Source organism: Chelmon rostratus, chromosome 2 (genome assembly GCF_017976325.1).
Source record: "Chelmon rostratus isolate fCheRos1 chromosome 2, fCheRos1.pri, whole genome shotgun sequence".
NCBI lineage: Eukaryota > Metazoa > Chordata > Actinopteri > Chaetodontiformes > Chaetodontidae > Chelmon > Chelmon rostratus.
In genome coordinates, this window is record NC_055659.1 from 6497077 (window position 1) to 6523275 (window position 26199).

Genomic DNA, 26199 nt, shown 5'->3' on the forward strand with positions numbered 1-26199 from the left:
ATCAGGCAGCAGATCTGCTCTCTCTACAGGGTCACCACTTTCCCAGATTCACAAAGAGCTCTGTGAGTTTCTCTCCATCACCCCCCCCAGTCCTCCACCTGTTCCCCAGAGATCTAACCATTGACTTCTTCTAATATGACCACTGAGCATGTGGCAGCTTGACATATGAATTTTTCTAGATGGGCTCTCTGATTGGCTAGAAACTGTGAGAAACTCCAGTCAGACCAAGACCCACACATTCATATGGAGATGTGGGACTATAAATAGGAGGGATGAAGCCAGCAGAGATCACATTCTCTCTACAGAGACCTCCACAGCACAGAGATACAGCCATGGCACCTACAATCACTGCAGCAATGACCAATTCTCAGGACCCACAAGGTAAATTGAAGATTCAACAAGACTGGATGTGATCAATGAGAGGTTGTTGTTGTTCATGCTAAAATCTGACTCTAAAATAAGTTGCTTAATGACTTTGTTCTTCTCTCTGCAGCTCAGAAAGCCTCTGGTGGAGAAGTTACGCAGAGAGCGAATCAACAGCAGCATCGAGCAGCTCAAGTCTCTCCTGAGTCCAGAGTTCCTCAAACAGCAGCCAGACTCCAAGCTGGAGAAAGCAGACATCCTGGAGATGACAGTTTGCATCCTGAGACGGCTGCAGCAGCAGCAGCAGCAGCAGCGTCGAGCTGTGGACTCAGCAGCTGTTGATCAGGGCTACTCCAGGTGTGTCCAAGAAGTAGAACACTTCCTGTCCAGAGAACAGGTGAAGACAGAGTCCCAGAGAAGTCTTCTGAACAACTTCGACAAGCTGCAGTCCTCCTCTGATGAGAACCTGAGACCGGCTGACATCTCTCTGCTGAGCTCTACAGTCCAGACCAGCATCACCAAAGACAAGAGTCCAGTCAACAGCGCCCTCTGGAGGCCGTGGTAGACACCTACACACTGGAATTACAACCAGTGAAACTCTGATGACCACATTGGTCAAAGATTACTGGACTGAATTCTTTGGAGTTTTATGAATTTGTTCTTCTGTATGTACAGAAGGTTGTATTTTGTGTGTTTCTTTGTACAAGATGACATTTCCTAAGGAAATGACAGCAACAATATCTTTCACATTAAGAAAGAACATCTTGTCATGCATGTTGCATGAACCAAATCTAATTGCATGAGCAATTATTATTATACCTCACTGTACTTCATGTACTGGTGGTATATGCTATGGTAACACATCTTATTGATCATTGTGATCAATATGAGTGTATGCTATGGTAACATTTGTCATCATTTGATTGTTATTGATCATTGTGATCAAAAAACTTTATCTTTTTTATGGACATATTGTCATAATGGACTTTATCTCACTTTAATCTCTCTAATGAGTACTGATCTGTTGCAAGATCCAAATGTTTCTTCATTTTTTCTTAAAATGATTGTTTAATGTCACTATTGTCCTGTGACACTTTCATGCTTCACTGCGCATCATGTATTAGCAAAACATAATGTAATGGTGCTATTTGTTACCTCTTGATTAGTAACGATCATTTTGATCATAAACCTTAATTGTCCTTTCTACGAACATTTTGTCAAAATGGATTTCCCCTCACTTAATGTGATTATTGAAAAATGATCTGTTTTAAGATCAATATGTTTATCTTTTTACTGTAAAAGGTTTGAACTGAATGCTCATTAAGAATGATGTAATCTGCTGTAAGGTCAGCTTTTACAAGTTTTTCTTTTGTTCACTGAGTGAAAATGTTTTGATCCACTTTGAAAAAAAACTCTCAAAGGAAAGTGATTCCTGTGTCATCCAATATTGTAAATCATTTGTCTTTTATAAAGACAGCTGTTCCTCTACTCTCTCTGAGAGAGCGTCTTATAGAAATATACAAGTTGTTGTGATGGATCATCACCTGTAGATGATCATTACTTTATGTGGCTCACTGTGCCTTGATGAATAAAAAAAAACAATGCAAACTGAAAATGTGTTCTCATGTCATTGTGTGCCATGGTTACCCTACTTATTATGATAAAACAGACTTTATTTTGTCATTTTCACTAAATTGATAGATACCGCCATATTTGTTTCTAACTCAGACTGAAATGTCAAGACAAAATTCAGAAGTCAGCACATACAGAAACTTTGAACATCCCTGTTTAATGTAAAACTAAGAATAGTATTGTGGTTCAATTAAGATATTTGACAAAGAGGGATTATCAATGTCATTGCATTGATAAGGAGGAACGCAAGTCTGTGAACAAAATTGGGGAAATGTACACTTCAAAGACACTTTTGCTGCACCATTATTTTGGCACAAGTTTCAGTTTCAGGTGTTTTAATTTGAAAAGTTAAAAGTTAACCATTTAACTCTTTAAAGAGCTTGGACATTGTTTCTTCAGTGATGCAAAATAAGACACACTTCTATTGTTCCTCCAGTGAAAACAGTGAAAGGACAGAGTGTGGGAAACCAGAGGAGACTCACTCACAGAGCCCTGTGGGACAATAGATCCAGACCTTTGCCCCGAGGAGACAGAGGTTAAAAGGGACTCTGGCTCAAAAAATGCAAACATCTTGACCTGTTTCAAATCATAGATACAAGTTAAAGTTTTTTTCTGATTATAAAAAAAATCGCCTTCAGCAGGTTTACATACTTTGCATTGCCATATAGATTCATTTGTTTGATTTTAACTATAAATGGACAAGAGAAATTTCATTGTACCTGAGTATAATGAAAATAAAGATAATTTATTCATTACCTAAAGATGAAGCTGAGCAAAGTCATTAATTAAATTCCTGTCAATGAAGTAAATGCTAAAATGGTTGTTAATTAGAATTTCTAATGTATGACATTTGGTTTGTTGAGTTTAACTTACATGTTAGTTTTATGATCTCATGACATTTGGCTTTTGAACACAAGTTACTAGAAAGGAGAATATCATTCGGTATTTAAGCCGAGCAGGTGAATGGTTTTCTGACTGCATATGACCAGGGTCAAGTATCACGTGTTGACCTCAGTGTATGTTGATACGTACAGAAAAGGTTTTACTAACGTTTAAAATACATGTGCGATGTCTCCGCTGATTTTGGTTACTTGAATTTTGAATGTTATCTTTAGATTGAATCTTGATGAGCTGTAAACGTTCAAAAGAAACAGTTAAAAAAGAAAAAAGACGTAATGACCTTCTTGTGTTAAAAAGAGAGGCGTCGTAAAATGCATTTGGCCTAAGGCACATGCCCTCATATCGGTCAGTGAGCGGAGTGTGGGAAAACGATGGAGAACAGAGTTTAGCTTGATTAGCATTATCAACCCCACCAGCAGCACGCTTTTCTCCAAAGGAATTTGGCACACTTCAGGAAACAGCTGCCTCAACCTCCCCCCCGCCTCTACATGCTGACATTTTTGTCTCTCATGATAAACTCTTCATCATAACTTCAAAATGTCAGAACCAGCCAATGGCGTTCCTTCCCTCCAGATGGTGGGTGACGTCAGGCTCTGTTTCTACTACAACACACGTCCAGCATCAGTCACAAAAGCTCCATTCAAAGTCCTTCTGTTGTTCATTGACCACAGCATTCAAGGAGTCAGTGTGGGAAACTGAGACCAACTTTCTACCCACACTGACGACAAGGTGCATGTCTGAAGGCACTGCTACATCTGGACAGCAGAATGACTGGCTTTTAAAAACAGTTTCAATCCATTTCAAACGTTATATTCATTTTACTACCTGAGAGAACTGACCTTTAAAAATACAGTATTTTAAATGAATGAATATAGGAAAAAGGCAGAATTAAAAAAAAGACAAATCCTCTTGAAATATCAAGACAAAATGGAGGATAAATGGAATTAATTGCTTTGTCTATATAAGCTATGGTACAACAGCACGATACAGTCAGAAAAATCTATTTCCACTGATGACTTAATTTTGTTGGATATATGTTATATATAGTATTTTAAATTAAACAAATTTAGGAAAAAGGCAAAAATGTACAAACATGAAAATTCTCCATAAATCATCAAGACAAAATCGGGGATAAATGGCATTAATTGCAAAGTCTAGATAATGATGAGAGACACAACTCATATATTGCACCACAAATGTTATTCCATGTTCTAATGTTATTCACGTGTGTGATGGGATGATGAGCGTGTGCTCAGTCAAAGTCATTGATCCCAGCATCAGGCAGCAGATCTGCTCTCTCTACAGGGTCACCACTTTCCCAGATTCACACACAGCTCTGTGAGTCTCTCTCCATCACCCCCCCAGACCTGCAGCTGTTCCCCTGAGATCTAACCATTGTCCCCCAGGCAATACCAGCATTCAGCGTGTGTAATCCACTATTGTCTGACCAAGCTCTCTGATTGGCTGAGACTGTGAGAAACTCCAGTCAGACCAAGACCCACACATTCATATGGAGATGTGGGACTATAAATAGGAGGGATGAAGCCAGCAGAGATCACAGTCTCTCTACAGAGACCTCTACAGCACAGAGATACAGCCATGGCACCTACAATCACTGCAGCAATGACCAATTCTCAGGACCACCTGACTCTCACCCACAAGGTAAATTGAAGATTCAACAAGATTTGAATGTTGTTGATGAGATGTTGTTGTTTTTCATGCTAACACTTCACTCCAGAATAAGTTGATTAATGACTTTGTTCTTCTCTCTGCAGCTCAGAAAGCCTCTGGTGGAGAAGTTACGCAGAGAGCGAATCAACAGCAGCATCGAGCAGCTCAAGTCTCTCCTGAGTCCAGAGTTCCTCAAACAGCAGCCAGACTCCAAGCTGGAGAAAGCAGACATCCTGGAGATGACAGTTTGTGTCCTGAGACGGCTGCAGCAGCAGCAGCAGCAGCAGCAGCAGCGTCGAGCTGTGGACTCAGCAGCTGTTGATCAGGGCTACTCCAGGTGTGTCCAAGAAGTAGACCACTTCCTGTCCAGGGAGCAGGTGAAGACACAGTCCCAGAGAAGTCTTCTGAACCACTTCAACAAGCTGCAGTTCTCCTCTGATGAGGACCTGAGACAGGCTGACATCTCTCTGCTGAGCTCTACAGTCCAGACCAGCATCACCAAAGACAAGAGACCAGTCAACAGCGCCCTCTGGAGGCCCTGGTAGACACCTACACACTGGAGTCACTACCAGTGAAACTCTGATGGCCACATTGGTCAAAGATTACTGGACTGAATTCTTTGGAGTTTATGAATTTGTTCTTCTGTGTGTACAGAAGGTTGTATTTTGTGTGTATCTTTGTGTGAGATGACATTTCCTAAGGAAATGACAGCAACAATATCTTTCACATTAAGAAAGAACATCTTGTCATGCATATTGCATGAACCAAATCTGATTGCATCAGCAATTATTATTATGCCTCACTGTACTTCATGTAGTATTTGTTTTACTTCATGGTAGTTTATGCTATGGTAACATTTATTAACATTTTTAGTTATTTATCATTGTGATAAAAAAAACTCTTCCTGTCCTTTTTATGGACATGTTGTCATAATGGACTTACTCAAAGTTGATCTGTTGTAAGATCAAAAGTTTTATTCCTTTTATCTAAAATGTTTGCAGAATGTCACAATTATCCTGTGACTTGTTTATTGTTAACTGCACAATCAGTTTGACATGTTGAGAATCAACTGAATTTAATGGTTAATAATGACGATGTGATCTGTTGTAAGGTCTGTTTTTACTGTTGTTGCTTTTGTTCACTGAGTGAAAATGTTTTGATCGACTTGGAAAAAAAAACTTGCAAAGGACTGTGTCCTCCAATATTGTAAATCATTTGTCTTTCATAAAGACAGCTGTTCCTTTACTCTGTGTCTTGTAGAAATCTACAAGTTATTGTTGTGATGTATCATCACCTCTAGTTGGCGCTGTCTTACTTTATGTGGCTCATTGTGCCTTGATGAATAAAAAACATTGCCAGAATTTTCTGTTGCCATGTCATTGATTGTAATGGTTGGCCTCGTTATTACAATGAAAGCCACACATTCCACATTTAATTTTTCATTTTCACTGAACTGATAAAGGCCATGATCATTGTTCCTATAATTGACTGAGAAATCAAGATAAAATTCAACATATACAGCAATAATTAAAACAGAACATACCTGTTTAGGATAAGAGTATATATATTAAATAGGGATGCAATAATACCAAAAACGCACGGTATGAGAATACCTCAATATTAAGGCAATGATATGATATTTATTGCGATATCAAAAAGAAAAAAAGAAAAATTACTTGAAAAAATGTTGTTTATCAAGTGAACAAGCCAACGGCTGGCGTGGCCTGCGTTCAAACCTGCTTGTGATGCGAGGTTTAAAGTGTGTTCGGGGACAGTCCGGCCTCTCTTACGACTGCATCCATATTTCGTGCATTGTCTTTAACAACAGGAATACCGTGATGATTGTTATTGCTCTTCTACTGCAAAACAGCAGATTTCAAAAGCTCAGCTATGTTGAGTCCAGTGTGTGTTTGGAAAAGACGTTGTGTCTGTCACACAAATCTTTTCATTTCCCATTCGCTGGTCACAAAATGAGCTGTGACTGTAACATAGCTCTGAGTCGCTTGTGAAGTCCACACATCTGTGGTTATTCAGATGCACTGTTTCTGTGAGGCTCTGTGTCACAGGGCCACAGAGCTGTTATCACTGTGCGACTAAAGTGTGGCCTTGGTGGAATTGTATACTTAGGCCCCAGCGAGTTTACTAACCTCCAAAATCCATTGTTGTCGACCACAGTAAATGTCCTTAAGTCTTTGTCTATATATTAACGGATGCATCTTGTTATGTCTTCAGCTCTGGGACTGTAATACAGAATCAGGGCTCCAAATGCTTCTTTCAGGCTCCTTTGGCCCGGCTGAAGTTTTGTTGTTGTTGTGATTTAAGCTTTACTGGGTGGCAATGTGCCAAATGGCTTCTCATGTTTGATGTGTTTCCCACAGCGCAGTTAACAATCGTCCGGCGGTTTGTCAGTCTCCTTTGTTGCCATTTCTTGAAATGGGAAACCGAACTGTTGCCACATATCAGCTCTGAAAGTCAATCGGCACATTCATCTGTAATTTTCCTGTTGGGTTAATTTTTAGCAGCACTTGGCTTGGACTCAAAGGATGTATGGAGTCTGTCTTCTTGACTTCTATGATTGTGCCCTCTGCTGTTCAAACAAAAACACACTTTTGACAAAGAGAGGTAGTAAATAACCATGTAACCTCACGAAAGATAGCGTCACAGTCCCATGATGGTATCCAGCTATATTTCTATTACGAGTGTTAGAGCCATTTTTATGTTTTGATGGAAAATGTATGTTATTAGATTTAAATTTTATATTTAGAATGAATACTTAATTTATACTTTAACAGAGTATAAGAACTGTATAACAGAATTGTATGCATGTAGTAATAATAGGAGTTTATTTAGAAATACTGAGCTCTACCTCGATACTAGTGTTGTGATGCTTTTTGATTGGCCATTGGTTTAATATAAAACCGTCAGGATGCGAGCCAGAACAGAAGCCACGAGCCATTGGAGCATCACAGTCTTTTGACCGGCTACACAACGCACTAGAAATAATTATTTAGAAGTTATGGACCCATCTTTTGTTTTGTATGTTTGATTTTAAGCTTTAGTAGAGAAAGACATCAAACTGAAGATTCGGCTTCAAGACTTTTATTTGTAATGTGTGTCGTGTCTGAAAGAACTTCGAGGTTCATGGCCCTAGTGAGTCACCTGCACTCACAGCAAGATTCGATATATCGTTACATCCCTAATATTAAATGGGTTCAACTGATATGTTTGACGAAAAGGGACCCTCGGTGATATGTTACTATGTTGATATGCAGCCTGTCAAGTTATCAAATTAAATAATTATGAAGCTCATCATAAAAACATGTTAGTTGCACCAGTATTTTGGTGTCAGTGCTTCAGGTGTTTAAACATAAAATCTGAAGTGATCAGACTAAATGAAAACAATTTCCAATTCAAAGACAAACTTTCTGGAACATCCTTTTGGCATAACATCAGTTTCAGGTGTTTTAATGTACAAAATTTACCGTTAACAATTTCCCTCTTTAAAGAGCTCAGACATTGCTTTTTAAGTTTTGCATAATAAGGCACACTTCTTTTGTTCCTCTGGTGAAAGCAGTGAAAGGACAGAGTGTGGGAAACCAGAGGAAACACACTCACAGAGTCCTGTGGGACAATAGATCCAGACCTTTGCCCTGAATAGACAGATTAAAAGGCAGCCTGGCTCTTACAAAAACCTGGAATTTGTGTTAATTCAGGCCATTGTCATAACTGTTCCTCAATGGCATGAATCAGCATTAATACCTTTTTTTTGGAAAAATTCCATCTTGTCATCATTTCTTCTGCACAGTGTCTGAAAAAGGTTCTGCCAGTTACACTACGTTAAGTTCATCTGTTGTACATACTTGAACATAAGAATTTGGTGAATGTACTTTAGGTTATGTTTCTCAGAAAAACATCATGACACAAAAACTAAATGCAACACCAAATACTTCAGAAAAGATACTCCTCACCCACACTGACAACACGTTACTTTTATTAAACTTTTATTCAACGTTACAGCACAGCAGGACAAAGATAGATTGTGGTGAAAAATAAAGCTTAAGGTAAGAATTACTCAACACTAAAACTTGAAAGGAAGATATATTTCACTCTACACAACTGTGTGTTTGGTTTCTCTCACAGGTTAGCGAGGTGACTGTACACTTGCTATCTGTCCTCCCTACTAATGGGGTTAACTTTGGTTCACAAGAAGTTTAAAGTGCCATTCCGAAATGTTGATTTTTGACCCAGGTTAGACACCTTACTTTTTGATGCTTGAGGTGTTTTCCAGTGTCAGCTTCCAGTCACATGAATAATGGTGGACAAAATGGTATAATGTGATGCTCCGCACTGATGTTCAGAATGAGACCCAGTACACAAAAAGGAGATTTTAGTATTTTACATATTAGTTAATTCTTCATATATCTGCAAAGTGATGCCATTAATTTCAACATACTGTGTAAGCACCCATTTCTCTGAGCTTTTCTTTTCTCAAGTTGTTTTGAGGGGCCACATCCAAAAGCCAGGCCCATACCACATGTGTTTAGGATCCTCAAAAAGTCCATTTGAAAAGGGGCACATGCCCATTGTCTGCACATGAACGGACGTTGGGAAAGCTCTCGAGAACAGAGTTGAGTGTCAATGACATCCTTACCACCAGCAGCCAAGTAATTCCCCGCAGGGATTTGGCACACTTCAGCAAGCAGCTGCCCCTCTGGAAACTTCCCACTCTCATATGCAGACCTGACATTTCAACACAGTTGATGGTCAGTCGTGACTAGAGATTAAAAATGTATGACAATGATTGAAAACTGAAAAGAAAGTTAATTATTCTGGTGAAACTTGGTGGCATTTTTCATCGTAATTTTAAATATTACAAACTGTCACAAACAGCCAATGGTGTGCATTCCCTCCAGATGGTTGGTGATGTCAGGCTCTGTTTCTATGACAACACACAGCCAGCATCTGTCACTTAAGTCTCTTTGTGGTTCATTGACCATACGTGTAAAGTGTGGGAAACTGAGCTCTACTTGATACTCACACAGGCTGCAAGGCACGTGCCAAAAGGTTCTGCTGCATCTGGCTGACTGAATGATTGTTTGTTCATCAACATATTTGGATGATTGTTTAGCAAAATCTTACATTTGTGATGAAAATAAAAACCTGGTCACGTAAAAAAAAATGAAATGAATCATCTAATTAAATGAATTAAAATTACAACGATTTCACTGACTGAGTTAGAGTTTTTGGCATTGAAATAAATGTAATCCAAAAACTACTCTAAAATGTCTTTGACAATAAAGAAATGAAAATTCTACGAAGTCGTGGTATCGGTTATACATATCACACATGACACACATAACTGACATATTGCACCATAAATATTATTCCATCACGTGTGTGATGAGATGATGAGCGTGTGCTCAGTCAAAGTCATTGATCCCAGCATCAGGCAGCAGATCTGCTCTCTCTACAGGGTCACCACTTTCCCAGATTCACACACAGCTCCATGAGTCTCTCTCCATCGCCCCCCCCAGTCCTCCACCTGTTCCCCTGAGATCGAACCATTGTCCCCCAGGCAAAAGAGCGTTAAACGTGAGTAATCCACTATTGTCTCACCAGGCTCTCTGATTGGCTGAGACTGTGAGAAACTCCAGTCAGACCAAGACCCACACATTCATATGGAGATGTGGGACTATAAATAGGAGGGATGAAGCCAGCAGAGATCACAGTCTCTCTACAGAGACCTCTACAGCACAGAGATACAGCCATGGCACCTACAATCACTGCAGCAATGACCAATTCTCAGGACCACCTGACTCTCACCCACAAGGTAAATTGAAGATTCAACAAGATTTGAATATTGTTGATGAGATGTTGTTGTTGTTCATGCTAACACTTCACTCCAGAATAAGTTGATTAATGACTTTGTTCTTCTCTCTGCAGCTCAGAAAGCCTCTGGTGGAGAAGTTACGCAGAGAGAGAATCAACAGCAGCATCGAGCAGCTCAAGTCTCTCCTGAGTCCAGAGTTCCTCAAACAGCAGCCAGACTCCAAGCTGGAGAAAGCAGACATCCTGGAGATGACAGTTTGCGTCCTGAGACGACTGCAGCAGCAGAATCAACAGCAAAAAAGACTGCTGAACCACTTCAACAAGCTGCAGTCCTCCTCTGATGAGGACCTGAGACAGGCTGACATCTCTCTGCTGAGCTCTACAGTCCAGTCCAGCTTCAACAAAGACGAGAGACCAGTCAACAGCGCCCTCTGGAGGCCCTGGTAGACACCTACACACTGGAGTTACTACCAGACAAACTTTGATGGCCACATTGGTCAAAGATTACTGGACTGAATTCTTTGGAGTTTTATGAATTTGTTCTTCTGTATGTACAGAAGGTTTTATTTTGTATGTTTCTTTGTGCAAGATGACATTTCCTAAGGAAATGACAGCCACAATATCTTTCACATTAAGAAAGAACCTCTTGTCATGCATGTTGCATGAACCAAATCTGATTGCATCAGCAATTATTATTATACCTCACTGTACTTCATGTACTGGTAGTGTCTGCTATGGTAACACATCTTATTGATCATGGTGATCAAAAGACTTTAACTATCCATTCTGGACATACTGTCATAATAGACTTTACCTCACTTTAATCTCTGTGATTATTGAAAACTGATCTGTTGTAAGATCAAAAGTTTTATCCTTTTGTTTGAAAAGGTTTGCTGAATGTCTCAATTGTCCTGTGAGACTTTCATCACTGTGCCTCATGTATTTGTAAAATATAATGCAATGGTGATATTTGGTCCCTCTTGATTAGTAATGATCATTTTGACCAGAAATCTTAAGTGTTCTTTCACACAATCACTTCATGTGATGACTGAAAGATGATCTGTTTTAAGATCAATTCTTTTTTCAATCTTTTTACTGTAAAAGGTGTGTTTAATGTCACATTGTCACAGTTTCCAGTGACAATGTCAGTTTGACATGTTGAGAATCAACTGAATTTAAAGGTTATTAATGACGATGTGATCTGTTGTAAGGTCTGTTTGTACTGTTTTTGCTTTTGTTCACTGAGTGAAAATGTTTTGATTCGCTTGGAAAAAAAACTTGCAAAGGACAGTGAGGACTGTGTCCTCCAATACTGTAAATCATTTGTCTTTTATAAAGACAGCTGTTCCTTTACTCTCTCAGAGTACAGTGTGTCTTGTAGAAATCTACAAGTTGTTGTTGTGATGTGTCATCACCTCTAGCTGGAGCTGTCTTACTTTATGTGGCTCATTGTGCCCTGATGAATAAAAAACATTACCAGATGGAAATATTCTGTTCTAATGTCATTGATTGTCATGCTTACCCTCTTTATTACAATGAAATGGAGAATTTCAACATTTAATTCTTCATTTTCGCTGAATTGATATAGGCCACGATCATTGTTCCTGTCTTTGACTGACAAATCAAGATAAAATTCAACATATACAGCAATAATTGATCCAGAACATACCTGTTTGTGGTAAAATTGCATATAATAAAGTGGTTTGACTGATATTTTTGACAAGGAGGGATTGTCAGTAATATGTTACTCTACTGATATGCAAACGGTCAAGTCATCAAATTAAATAAGTACAAAGATTTTTTTTAAAAAAGATGCTGGTTGTACCAGTATTTGGTGGTCCTGTCAGTTTCAGGTGTTTCAACATAAAAAGTTTAAAATTAACAATTTCCCCCTTAAAAGAGCTCAGACATTGTTTCTTTACTGATGCATAATAAGGCACACTTCTATTGTTCCTCCAGTGGAAGCAGTGAAAGGACAGAGTGTGGGACACCAGAGGAAACTCACTCACAGAGCCATGTGGGACAATAGATCCCGACCTCTGCCCTGAGGAGACAGATTAAAAAGGAGTCTGGGTCCGAAAAGGGAAACTTCTTTACCCGTTTCAAATCAGGCATGCAAATGAAATTTTTTTCCCAATGCTAAAAATGACCTTGACTAGATTTGAGATATATTGCCATTTGCTAAAGATGAGGTTTTAGCAAATTCGTAAATTTGTTCTTCTCAGAAAATCCTGATATCATTTCATTACTTAAGCCGTAAAACAATAGATTTTTTTAAATTTCACAAACAATTCAGGATTGCAGACCTTTGACTTGTTCTAGAAAGGAGAATATTTCAGTTTTGAAACTATGGAGGTCAGTGTTTTTCTGACTGAATATGACCACAGCCAAAAATGACATTTTGACCTCAGTGTATATTAATATTTAAATAAGAGGTGTGTCGCATATTTAAATTACACGTGTGATGTCCCAGTTGGTCTCCAATGCTCACAAATTTGACTTTATATATCTGTGAATTGAATATTGCTGAGCTGTGAACAATGAAAAGAAAAAGAAAAACCTTAAATGACCACCATGTGTTAAAATGAGAGTTCACAAAAGGTACATTTGTTTGAGGCACATGCCTTCATAGCTGTCAATGGACGGAGTGTGGGAAAACTCAAACAGCAGAGTTTAGAATGATTGGCATTATCAACCCCACCAGCAGCACGCTTTTCTCCAAAGGGATTTGGCACACTTCAGGAAACAGCTGCCTCAACCTCCCACCCTCCTCTACATGCTGACATTTTCATTCAGTTGATGATACAAAGGAACAATTAAGATTGGATGATAAAAATGTTCAACAATGATCAAAAACTGATGAAATATTTTGCCAAATCAATTGAGTTGATTCTTTATGATAAACACGTCATCATAATTTCAAGCTTAAAAGATGTCAGAACCAGCCAATGGCGTTCCTTCCCTCCAGATGGTGGTTGACGTCAGGCTCTGTTTCTACTACAACACACGTCCAGCATCAGTCACAAAAGCTCCATTCAAAGTCCTTCTGTTGTTCATTGACCACAGCATTCAAGGAGTCAGTGTGGGAAACTGAGACCAACTTTCTACCCACACTGACGACAAGGCGCATGTCTGAAGGCACTGCTACATCTGGACAGCAGAATGACTGCTCTCAAGTTACAAATAGCTTCTCAACCCATCTTCAGCATCATAATTAGTATAAAGCCAGAAAAAATGACTTTCAAACATACACTATTTTGAATGAAATGAAAATGGGAAAAAGGCAAAAGGTTCAAAAAAGGCAAATCTTCATGAAATATCAAAACAAGGAGGATATGGATGGAGGATAAATGGCATTAATTGCTATGTCTAGATTTCAGTGATGGTATAATAGCATACAAAGAGGAAAAAACATTTCCACTGATGATTCAACTTAGTGGCATTAAACCTATACAGTATTTTAACGATAGATAGACAAAACTGTCTGTCTCCCACATGTGTGATGAGATAATGAGCGTGTGCTCAGTCAAAGTCATTGATCCCAGCATCAGGCAGCAGATCTGCTCTCTCTACAGGGTCACCACTTTCCCAGATTCACACACAGCTCCATGAGTCTCTCTCCATCACCCCCCAGTCCTCCACCTGTTCCCCTGAGATCTAACCATTGAACCTCCAAGCAGTAACACCATTCAATGTTTGGAACCCATTATTGTCTCACCAGGCTCTCTGATTGGCTGAGACTGTGAGAAACTCCAGTCAGACCAAGACCCACACATTCATATGGAGATGTGGGACTATAAATAGGAGGGATGAAGCCAGCAGAGATCACAGTCTCCCTACAGAGACCTCTACAGCACAGAGATACAGCCATGGCACCTACAATCACTGCAGCAATGACCAATTCTCAGGACCACCTGACTCTGACCCACAAGGTAAATTGAAGATTCAACAAGATTTGAATATTGTTGATGAGATGTTGTCTTTGTTCATGCTAACACTTCACTCCAGAATAAGTTGATTAATGACTTTGTTCTTCTCTCTGCAGCTCAGAAAGCCTCTGGTGGAGAAGTTACGCAGAGAGCGAATCAACAGCAGCATCGAGCAGCTCAAGTCTCTCCTGAGTCCAGAGTTCCTCAAACAGCAGCCAGACTCCAAGCTGGAGAAAGCAGACATCCTGGAGATGACAGTTTGCGTCCTGAGACGACTGCAGCAGCAGAATCAACAGCATAAAAGACTGCTGAACCACTTCGACAAGCTGCAGTCCTTCTCTGATGAGGACCTGAGACAGGCTGACATCTCTCTGCTGAGCTCTACAGTCCAGACCAGCATCACCAAAGACAAGAGTCCAGTCAACAGCGCCCTCTGGAGGCCCTGGTAGACACCTACACACTGGAGTTACTACCAGACAAACTTTGATGGCCACATTGGTCAAAGATTACTGGACTGAATTCTTTGGAGTTTTATGAATTTGTTTTTCTGTATTTACAGATTTTGTGTGATTCTTTATGGAAGATGACATTTCCTAAGGAAATGACAGCCACAATATCTTTCACATTAAGAAAGAACCTCTTGTCATGCATGTTGCATGAACCAAATCTGATTGCATCAGCAATTATTATTATACCTCACTGTACTTCATGTACTGGTAGTGTCTGCTATGGTAACACATCTTATTGATCATGGTGATCAAAAGACTTTAACTATCCGTTCTGGACATATTGTCATAATAGACTTTACCTCACTTTAATCTCTGTGATTATTGAAAACTGATCTGTTGTAAGATCAAAATTTTTATCCTTTTGTTTGAAAAGGTTTGCTGAATGTCTCAATTGTCCTGTGAGACTTTCATCACTGTGCCTCATGTATTTGTAAAATATAATGCAATGGTGATATTTGGTCCCTCTTGATTAGTAATGATCATTTTGACCAGAAATCTTAAGTGTTCTTTCACACAATCACTTCATGTGATGACTGAAAGATGATCTGTTTTAAGATCAATTCTTTTTTCAATCTTTTTACTGTAAAAGGTGTGTTTAATGTCACATTGTCACAGTTTCCAGTGACAATGTCAGTTTGACATGTTGAGAATCAACTGAATTTAAAGGTTATTAATGACGATGTGATCTGTTGTAAGGTCTGTTTGTACTGTTTTTGCTTTTGTTCACTGAGTGAAAATGTTTTGATTCGCTTGGAAAAAAAACTTGCAAAGGACAGTGAGGACTGTGTCCTCCAATACTGTAAATCATTTGTCTTTTATAAAGACAGCTGTTCCTTTACTCTCTCAGAGTACAGTGTGCCTTGTAGAAATCTACAAGTTGTTGTTGTGATGTGTCATCACCTCTAGCTGGAGCTGTCTTACTTTATGTGGCTCATTGTGCCTTGATGAATAAAAAACATTACCAGATGGAAATATTCTGTTCTAATGTCATTGATTGTCATGGTTACCCTCTTTATTACAATGAAATGGAGAATTTTGACATTTAATTCTTCAGTTTCGCTGTATTGATAAAGGCCACAATCATTGTTCAACATATACAGCAATAATTGATCCAGAACATACCTGTTTGTGGTAAAATTGCATATAATGAAGTGGTTTGACTGATATTTTTGACAAGGAGGGATTGTCAGTAATATGTTACTCTACTGATATGAAACCGGTCAAGTCATCAAATTAAATAAGTACAAATATGATTTAAAAAAAACATGCTGGTTGTACCAGTATTTGGTGGTCCTGTCAGTTTCAGGTGTTTCAACATAAAAAGTTTAAAATTAACAATTTCCCCCTTAAAAGAGCTCAGACATTGTTTCTTTACTGATGCATAATAAGGCACACTTCTATTGTTCCTCCAGTGGAAGCAGTGAAAGGACAGAGTGTGGGAAACCAGGGGAAACTCACTCACAGAGCCCTGTGGGACAATAGATCCCGACCTCTGGCCTGAGGAGACAGATTAAAAAGGAGTCTGGGTCCGAAAAGGGAAACTTCTTTACCCGTTTCAAATCAAGCATGCAAATGAAATTTTTTTCCCAATGCTAAAAATGACCTTGACTAGATTTGAGATATATTGCCATTTGCTAAAGATGAGGTTTTAGCAAATTCATTAAATATGTTCTTCTCAGAAAATCCTGATATCATTTTATTATTTAAGCCGTAAAACAAAAGATTTTTTTAAATTTCACAAACAATTCAGGATTGCAGACCTTTGACTTGTTCTAGAAAGGAGAATATTTCAGTTTTGAAACTATGGAGGTCAGTGTTTTTCTGACTGAATATGACCACAGCCAAAAATGACATTTTGACCTCAGTGTATATTTATATTTAAATAAGAGGTGTGTCGCATATTTAAATTACACGTGTGATGTCCCAGTTGGTCTCCAATGCTCACAAATTTGACTTTATATATCTGTGAATTGAATATTGCTGAGCTGTGAACAATGAAAAGAAAAAGAAAAACCTTAAATGACCACCATGTGTTAAAATGAGAGTTCACAAAAGGTACATTTGTTTGAGGCACATGCCTTCATAGCTGTCAATGGACGGAGTGTGGGAAAACTCAAACAGCAGAGTTTAGAATGATTGGCATTATCAACCCCACCAGCAGCACGCTTTTCTCCAAAGGGATTTGGCACACTTCAGGAAACAGCTGCCTCAACCTCCCACCCTCCTCTACATGCTGACATTTTCATTCAGTTGATGATACAAAGGAACAATTAAGATTGGATGATAAAAATGTTCAACAATGATCAAAAACTGATGAAATATTTTGCCAAATCAATTGAGTTGATTCTTTATGATAAACACGTCATCATAATTTCAAGCTTAAAAGATGTCAGAACCAGCCAATGGTGTTCCTTCCCTCCAGATGGTGGTTGACGTCAGGCTCTGTTTCTACTACAACACACGTCCAGCATCAGTCACAAAAGCTCCATTCAAAGTCCTTCTGTTGTTCATTGACCACAGCATTCAAGGAGTCAGTGTGGGAAACTGAGACCAACTTTCTACCCACACTGACGACAAGGTGCATGTCTGAAGGCACTGCTACATCTGGACAGCATAATGACTGCTCTCAAGTTACAAATAGCTTCTCAACCCATCTTCAGCATCATAATTAGTATAAAGCCAGAAAAAATGACTTTCAAACATACACTATTTTGAATGAAATGAAAATGGGAAAAAGGCAAAAGGTTCAAAAAAGGCAAATCTTCATGAAATATCAAAACAAGGAGGATATGGATGGAGGATAAATGGCATTAATTGCTATGTCTAGATTTCAGTGATGGTATAATAGCATACAAAGAGGAAAAAACATTTCCACTGATGATTCAACTTAGTGGCATTAAACCTATACAGTATTTTAACGATAGATAGACAAAACTGTCTGTCTCCCACATGTGTGATGAGATGAGCGTGTGCTCAGTCAAAGTCATTGATCCCAGCATCAGGCAGCAGATCTGCTCCCTCTACAGGGTCACCACTTTCCCAGATTCACACACAGCTCCATGAGTCTCTCTCCATCACCCCCCAGTCCTCCACCTGTTCCCCTGAGATCTAACCATTGAACCTCCAAGCAGTAACACCATTCAATGTTTGGAACCCATTATTGTCTCACCAGGCTCTCTGATTGGCTGAGACTGTGAGAAACTCCAGTCAGACCAAGACCCACACATTCATATGGAGATGTGGGACTATAAATAGGAGGGATGAAGCCAGCAGAGATCACAGTCTCCCTACAGAGACCTCTACAGCACAGAGATACAGCCATGGCACCTACAATCACTGCAGCAATGACCAATTCTCAGGACCACCTGACTCTGACCCACAAGGTAAATTGAAGATTCAACAAGATTTGAATATTGTTGATGAGATGTTGTCTTTGTTCATGCTAACACTTCACTCCAGAATAAGTTGATTAATGACTTTGTTCTTCTCTCTGCAGCTCAGAAAGCCTCTGGTGGAGAAGTTACGCAGAGAGCGAATCAACAGCAGCATCGAGCAGCTCAAGTCTCTCCTGAGTCCAGAGTTCCTCAAACAGCAGCCAGACTCCAAGCTGGAGAAAGCAGACATCCTGGAGATGACAGTTTGCGTCCTGAGACGACTGCAGCAGCAGAATCAACAGCATAAAAGACTGCTGAACCACTTCGACAAGCTGCAGTCCTTCTCTGATGAGGACCTGAGACAGGCTGACATCTCTCTGCTGAGCTCTACAGTCCAGACCAGCATCACCAAAGACAAGAGTCCAGTCAACAGCGCCCTCTGGAGGCCCTGGTAGACACCTACACACTGGAGTTACTACCAGACAAACTTTGATGGCCACATTGGTCAAAGATTACTGGACTGAATTCTTTGGAGTTTTATGAATTTGTTCTTCTGTATGTACAGAAGGTTGTATTTTGTGTGTTTCTTTGTGTGAGATGACATTTCCTAAGGAAATGACAGCCACAATATCTTTCACATTAAGAAAGAACCTCTTGTCATGCATGTTGCATGAACCAAATCTGATTGCATCAGCAATTATTATTATACCTCACTGTACTTCATGTACTGGTAGTGTCTGCTATGGTAACACATCTTATTGATCATGGTGATCAAAAGACCTAAACTATCCGTTCTGGACATACTGTCATAACACACTTTACCTCACTTTAATCTCTGTGATTATTGAAAACTGATCTGTTGTAAGATCAAAATTTTATCCTTTTGTTTGAAAAGGTTTGCTTAATGTCTCAATTGTCCTGTGAGACTTTCATCACTGTGCCTCATGTATTTGTAAAATATAATGCAATGGTGATATTTGGTCCCTCTTGATTAGTAATGATCATTTTGACCAGAAATCTTAAGTGTTCTTTCACACAATCACTTCATGTGATGACTGAAAGATGATCTGTTTTAAGATCAATTTGTTTATCTTTTTACTGTAGAAGGTTTGTTTATTGTCACATTGTTTCCAGTGACAATGTCAGTTTGACATGTTGAGAATCAACTGAATTTAAAGGTTATTAATGACGATGTGATCTGTTGTAAGGTCTGTTTTTACTGCTTTTGCTTATGTTCACTGAGTGAAAATGATTTGATACACTTGGAAAAAAAAAACTTGCAAAGGACAGTGAGGACTGTGTCCTCCAATATTGTAGATCAATTGTCTTTTATAAAGACAGGTGTTCCTTTTCTCTGTGCCTTGTAGAAATCTACAAGTTGTTGTTGTGATGTATCATCACCTCTAGCTGGAGCTGTCTTACTTTATGTGGCTCATTGTGCCTTGATGAATAAAAAACATTACCAGATGGAAATATTCTGTTCTAATGTCATTGATTGTCATGGTTACCCTCTTTAATACAATGAAAGACACACATTCTCCTGTCATTGACTAAGAAATCAAGATAAAATTCAATACATACAGCAATAATTTATCCCGAACATACCTGTTTGGGGTAAAATTATATATATTGAAGTGGTTCGACTGATACCTTTGACGAGGAGGGATTATCAGTGAAATTTTACTCAACTTGATATGCAGCTGGTCAAGTCATCAAACTAAATAAGTGCATGGTGTCAGTAAGCCAGGGGGAAATGGAAGGACATTTAGCAGACTTGCAATGCAACAATAAAACCTGTCTTGCTAATAAAGATGTCTCAGCTATAATATCCTTTTGCATAGAGTTTAGTACAAGTGAGGCATCAGGAACCCCAAATATGGCAATCAGAGGGCAAGGCTGCAAATTGACTCCAAGAACGGTGGACATGATAGTAAAGTAGCCGGCCCCAAAACCATTGAGATCAGGGCAAAGAAAAAACATGTTACTGAGGTGACAAGGAGAGCTACATTTCACATTTGTCTTCTACTTCTGGTTATAATTCAGAGAGTCTTGACTTAGAAAAATGGACCCTGTATAGAACTTTAAATTGGATAAGTCCAAGACGAGCACAAGAGGTGGTAGACCGTATCCTATATATAGCATGTTCCCAGACCTCTTCACTCATTTGCAATCCCAATTCCCCTTCCCATGCATTCTTAATTTTGATAATTGACTGACTGTTTAATATCAAAATGAAGTTGTATATATACAAAATCATTCCTCTCTGATGTGGAGCACATGAAAGCAAGCCTTCCCAAGGCTGCTCTACAGATATGAAAGGGAATTTAGGGAAACGTTTGGAAAGAAAATCAAGAATTTGAAAATATTGAAACATATGAGTAGCAGGAAGGTCAAACCTAGATGACAAATTAGCGAAGCTAACAAAGACATCATCTATATGTAAATTTATAAATTGTTTAATACCTTTGTTATACCACATTGAAAATACTGAGTCAGAGATTGATGGAGAAATACGTAATTATTGTTTAAAGGACCCAAGGAAGATAAAGCTACAAATTTAAAGCGTCGTCTAAACTGATACTAGATCATAAGTGTGTTTAGTACCACTTGGTTATCAGTATATAGAGAAAGTTTTGTTGGCAAAGAGGAATAAAGTAAAGCAGGTATAGAGGATCCCCTCCAGGAAAATAACTCTAGTTTACACCAAGAGGATCCAGGGGATTCTAACCAATAGCAAAGTTTATGAATGTGAGCAGCCCAATCATAAAATTGAAAATTGGGTAAAGCAAGTCCCCCACTGAATCTACATCTCTGCAATAAAGTTTTACGAACCCTCGGTGGCTTCCCAGCCCAAATAAAGGAGCAAGTTATCTTATCCAGTGAATCAAAAAAGTGTTTTGGTCGAAAAAGAGGAATTGACTGGAATAAAAAAAGAAATTTTGGTAAAATATTCATTTTAACAACATTGATCCTGCCAATTAATGAAAGGGGGAGGTTGCTCCACCTTTGAATATCTGATGTAATCTTTAAAATAAGGGGAGAGAAATTGGCTGATTCAAGCTTAGATATGGAACGTGTCACATTAATACATAGGTATTTAAACCATGACAAACTTAATAAAAAAGGCAAATCAGACTGATGAAGACAACATGCTGCGGTATTAACGGGAAAACACTCACTTTTTCCTGAATTTAATGTGTAACCTGAAAAGGAACTGAAATTCTCCAGAATACTCAAAGCAGCGGGGATAGAAATTGTAGGATCAGTTATATACAATAACAAATCATCGGCATATAACAATAACTTGTATTCACTTGCATTTCGAATGATTCCACTAAGTGAGGGAGAAGATCTTAACAAAATTGACAAGGGCTCAATAGCGATGGCAAAGAGCAAGGGTGAGAAAGGATAGCCCTGGTGAGCTCCACATCCAAGAACAAAATAATCAGAATAAGTATCATTAGTATGAACACTGGCTTTAGGGGATGAATAAAGAAGTTGAATCCAAGAAATCAATTTATCACCGAATCCAAATTTCTTCCAAACTGCAAACAAGTACCCCCACTCTACTCAGTCAAAAGCTTTTTCAGCATCCAATGAAATAACAATCTCAGGGAGTTCAGCCAATTGCTTGGAGTAAACTCTATTAAAAAGGGTACGGATATTAAAAAACAATTGAGTTCCCTTCATAAAACCACTTTGCTCTTCAGATATAATATGAGGAAGCACATTTTCGAAACGGGATGCAATTACTTTAGCCAACACCTTCACATCAGCATTAAGTAAGGATAATGGTCTATAGGAACCACATGAAGTAGGATCTTTATCCTTCTTAAGGAGGAGAGCTATAGTGGCTTGTGTCAGAGTTGGTGGTAAAGAACCATGTTCCAAGGCTTTGTTGAACATTAATAAGAGTAATGGTGCCAATTTTACAATAAACGTTTTAAAAATTCAATCGGGAACCTGTCAGGGCCAGGAGGAGCTCAGACATTATTAAGCAATGCATAATAAGGCACACTTCTATTGTTCCTCCACTGAAAGCAGTGAAAGGACAAAGTGTGGGAAACCAGAGGAAACACACTCACAGAGTCCTGTGGGACAATAGATCCAGACCTTTGCCCTGAGGAGACAGATTAAAAGGCATCCTGACTCTTACAAAATCCTGGAAGTTGTGTTTATTCAGGCTGTTGTTGTAACTGTTCCTCAATGGCATGAGCATCAAGTCCATCTTGTGAGAGACAGTTTCTTTAGCACAGTGTCTGAAAAAGGTTCTGGCAGTTACATTAAGTTAAGTTCATCTGTGTGTATCTAAACATTAGAATTTTTTTAATGTCACTTTTGTTTATGTTTCTCAAAAATCATCATGATAGAAAAACTAAATGTAACACCAAATACTAAATAAAACAAGCCTCTCCTCACCCACAATCACAACACAACACTGTCTTCCAAATCTTTTTTCTTCTTTTTAATCAACACCACGGACAGCAGAGTTTTGACAGAAATCCGAAAGAGTCACGTGAAATGTCCAAGAAATCCTCCAATGTTAACGTCACAGCACAGCAGAACAAAGATAGATAGTGGTGAAAATTAAAGCTTAAGGTAAGAATTACTCAACACTAAAACTTGAGGGGAAGAGGGTCAGTTGTAAACTGTCTCAGAATAATATATTTCACACAACACAACTGTGGGTTTGGTTTCTCTCACAGGCCACCTAAATTGCTATGCACTTGCAGGACTTCTGGTAGTATGCACAGTTCAGCAACATCAAGAGAAAATGCATGGTAAAACCATTAATGGTAATGGTGGAAACAATATTTGCTCTGCTGCGTTTTGCAAAAACACATTGAAGTTTAAGATAAACTTGCTTTGGTTTGTTAGGTTGTTGTGCTGCACTACATGTCCTCCCGACTAATGGGGTGAACTTTGTGCCAAATTTAAAAGACCATAATATTTATTTTTGACCAAAACTAGCTACCTTAATTTTGGCACATGAGGTGTTATCCACTATTTGCTTCCAATGACATTATTAATCTTAATCTGAGTGGTCAGAATGGTATAATGAGACCTTCTGCCCTAATATTCAGGACAAAACTCTGTACACAAGCATGAGATTTGAGTATTGTATATTTTCAGTTACTTGTGTTGATAAAATGTGAAGCAGTTAATTGAAAATCCCACATATTCCTTTTTTTTTTTGATGTTCATGGGTAATTATTTTTTGAGGGGACACACCCTCTACACTTTGTGTCGCACACCACATGTGCTTAGGATTTTCAAAAAGTCCATTTGTAAAGGGGCACATGCCCATTGTCTGCACGTGAACGGACGTTGGGAAAGCTCTCAAGAACAGAGTTAAGTGTCAATGACATCCATCCCACCAGCAGCCAAATAATTCCCTAAAGGGATTTGGCACACTTCAGCAAGCAGCTGCCCCTCACGAAACCTCCCACCCTCATAACAGTTTGAATATAGTTGATGGTCAGTTGAGACTGGAGTTAAAAATCCATGACGATGATTGAAAACTGAAAATCTGAAATAGTTAATCATATTAATGAAACACATTTTTCACGAGAATTTCACATATTACAAACTGTCACAATCAGCCAATGGTGTGCTTTCCCTCCAGATGGTTGGTGATGTCAGGCTCTGTTTCTATGACAACACACAGCCAGCATCTGTCGCTGAAGTCTCTTTGTGGTTCATTGACCAAAAGTGTGGGAAACTGAGCTCTACTTATTACTCACAAAGACTACAAGGCACGCGTCAAAAGACTCTGCTACATCTGGACAGCTGTATGTTTACTGAGTTTATTTTAAGTGCCTTGGGAATCACACTGGTCTCTGACGTCTTATAGTAATGCTCGAAAAATCATGTATTTTTGATTAAGCAAAACTAAAAAAACAAAAATCCATTAAGTTAAAATAAATACAGTAGCAGCAGTACAAAGTAGAATTATTTCCATAGCTTTATTTTAGGATTTGGCTCTAAAATGTCCTTGACAATAAAGAAATGAAAATTCTACAAGGTCGTTGTATTGATTATATATATGATATATGTAATATACATATTGCACCATAAATATTATTTCATCACGTGTGTGATGGGATGATGAGCGTGTGCTCAGTCAAAGTCATTGATCTCAGCATCAGTCAGCAGATCTGCTCTCTCTACAGGGTCACCACTTTCCCAGATTCACACACAGCTCCCTAGTCCTCCACCTGTTCCCCTGAGATCTAACCATTGTCCCCCAGGCAATAACAGCATTCAGCGTGTGTAATCCACTATTGTCTCACCAGGCTCTCTGATTGGCTGAGACTGTGAGAAACTCCAGTCAGACCAAGACCCACACATTCATATGGAGATGTGGGACTATAAATAGGAGGGATGAAGCCAGCAGAGATCACATTCTCTCTACAGAGACCTCTACAGCACAGAGATACAGCCATGGCACCTACAATCACTACAGCAATGACCAATTCTCAGGACCACCTGACTCTCACCCACAAGGTAAATTGAAGATTCAACAAGATTTGAATATTGTTGATGAGATGTTGTCTTTGTTCATGCTAACACTTCACTCCAGAATAAGTTGATTAATGACTTTGTTCTTCTCTCTGCAGCTCAGAAAGCCTCTGGTGGAGAAGTTACGCAGAGAGAGAATCAACAGCAGCATCGAGCAGCTCAAGTCTCTCCTGAGTCCAGAGTTCCTCAAACAGCAGCCAGACTCCAAGCTGGGGAAAGCAGACATCCTGGAGATGACAGTTTGCATCCTGGGACGACTGCAGCAGCAGAATCAACAGCATAAAAGACTGCTGAACCACTTCAACAAGCTGCAGTCCTCCTCTGATGAGGACCTGAGACAGGCTGACATCTCTCTGCTGAGCTCTACAGTCCAGACCAGCATCACCAAAGACAAGAGTCCAGTCAACAGCGCCCTCTGGAGGCCGTGGTAGACACCTACACACTGGAGTTTCTACCAGTGAAACTCTGATGACCACATTGGTCAAAGATTACTGGACTGAATTCAATGGAGTTTTATGTGTTTTAATTTGTTCTTCTGTATGTACAGAAGGTTGTATTTTGTGTGTTTATTTGTGCATGATGACATTTCCTAAGGAAATGACAGCAACAATATCTTTTACATTAAGAAAGAACATCTTGTCATGCATGTTGCATGAACCAAATTTGATAGCATCAGCAGTTATCATTATACTTCACTGTACTTCATGAACTGGGAGTATATGCTGTGGTATTTCATCTTTTGATTAATATGATCAGTTTTATCAAAAAAATTACAATACAATAGTTCTTATGGACATATTGTCATTATGGACTTTACCTAACTTTAACCTGTCTGATTACTTAAAACTGATCTATTGTAAGATCCAAGTGTTAGTTCTTTTTTCAAAAATGATTGTTTTATGTCACATTTTCCTGTGATACTTTCATGCTTCACTGTGCATCATGTTTTCGTAAAATATAATGCAATGGTGATATTTCTGATCATTGTGATCATAAATGTTAATTGTCCTTTTTAAGGACATTTTCAAGTTTTTCTTAATTTATGTCATAATCGAAAAAATATGTTTTAAGATCAGTATGTTTACCTTTTTACTGTAACTGGTCATTAATGACGATGTGATCTGTTGTAAGGTCATTTTTCACAGTTTTTTCTTTGACCCATAAAGAAAAAAATGTTTTAATTCATTTGGGAAAAAAACTCTCAAATGACAGTGAGTACAGTGTTCTCCAGTACTGTAAATCATTTGTCTTTTATGAAGACTGTTGTTCCTTCACTCTCTCTGAGTGCAGTGTGTCTTGTAGAAATCTACAAGTTGTTGTTGTGATGAATCATCGCCTCTAGTTGGAGCTTTCTTATACCCTATGTGGCTCAATGCTCCTTGTTGAATAAACACTACAAGCTGACAATGTTGTGTTCTTGAGTAATGTTTCCTTTTAAGTGTACCTATTATTATTATGAAGAGATTTTTC

The 26199-nt window shown here is 38.8% G+C and overlaps 5 protein-coding genes across 5 annotated transcripts; all 5 read left to right on the top strand.

Annotated features, from left to right (window-relative positions):
* Positions 1-272: 272 nt before the first annotated feature.
* On the top strand, positions 273-928 carry LOC121622936 (transcription factor HES-5-like). Its single transcript, XM_041960016.1, has 2 exons — positions 273-373; positions 472-928. Exons 1-2 carry the CDS (start codon positions 273-275, stop codon positions 926-928), a joined length of 558 nt encoding a protein of 185 aa, XP_041815950.1.
* Positions 929-4434: 3506 nt separating this feature from the next.
* Positions 4435-5111, top strand: LOC121623185 (transcription factor HES-5-like). Its single transcript, XM_041960385.1, has 2 exons — positions 4435-4557; positions 4671-5111. Exons 1-2 carry the CDS (start codon positions 4435-4437, stop codon positions 5109-5111), a joined length of 564 nt encoding a protein of 187 aa, XP_041816319.1.
* A 5162-nt stretch (positions 5112-10273) lies between these two features.
* Positions 10274-10842, top strand: LOC121623989 (hairy/enhancer-of-split related with YRPW motif protein 2-like). The gene is made up of 2 exons (XM_041961566.1): positions 10274-10396; positions 10510-10842. The coding sequence occupies exons 1-2, from the start codon at positions 10274-10276 to the stop codon at positions 10840-10842; spliced, it is 456 nt and encodes a 151-aa protein (XP_041817500.1).
* A 3362-nt stretch (positions 10843-14204) lies between these two features.
* Positions 14205-14773, top strand: LOC121623974 (hairy/enhancer-of-split related with YRPW motif protein 2-like). Its single transcript, XM_041961538.1, has 2 exons — positions 14205-14327; positions 14441-14773. Exons 1-2 carry the CDS (start codon positions 14205-14207, stop codon positions 14771-14773), a joined length of 456 nt encoding a protein of 151 aa, XP_041817472.1.
* A 3320-nt stretch (positions 14774-18093) lies between these two features.
* Positions 18094-18662, top strand: LOC121623983 (hairy/enhancer-of-split related with YRPW motif protein 2-like). The gene is made up of 2 exons (XM_041961550.1): positions 18094-18216; positions 18330-18662. Exons 1-2 carry the CDS (start codon positions 18094-18096, stop codon positions 18660-18662), a joined length of 456 nt encoding a protein of 151 aa, XP_041817484.1.
* The last annotated feature ends 7537 nt before the right edge of the window (positions 18663-26199 follow it).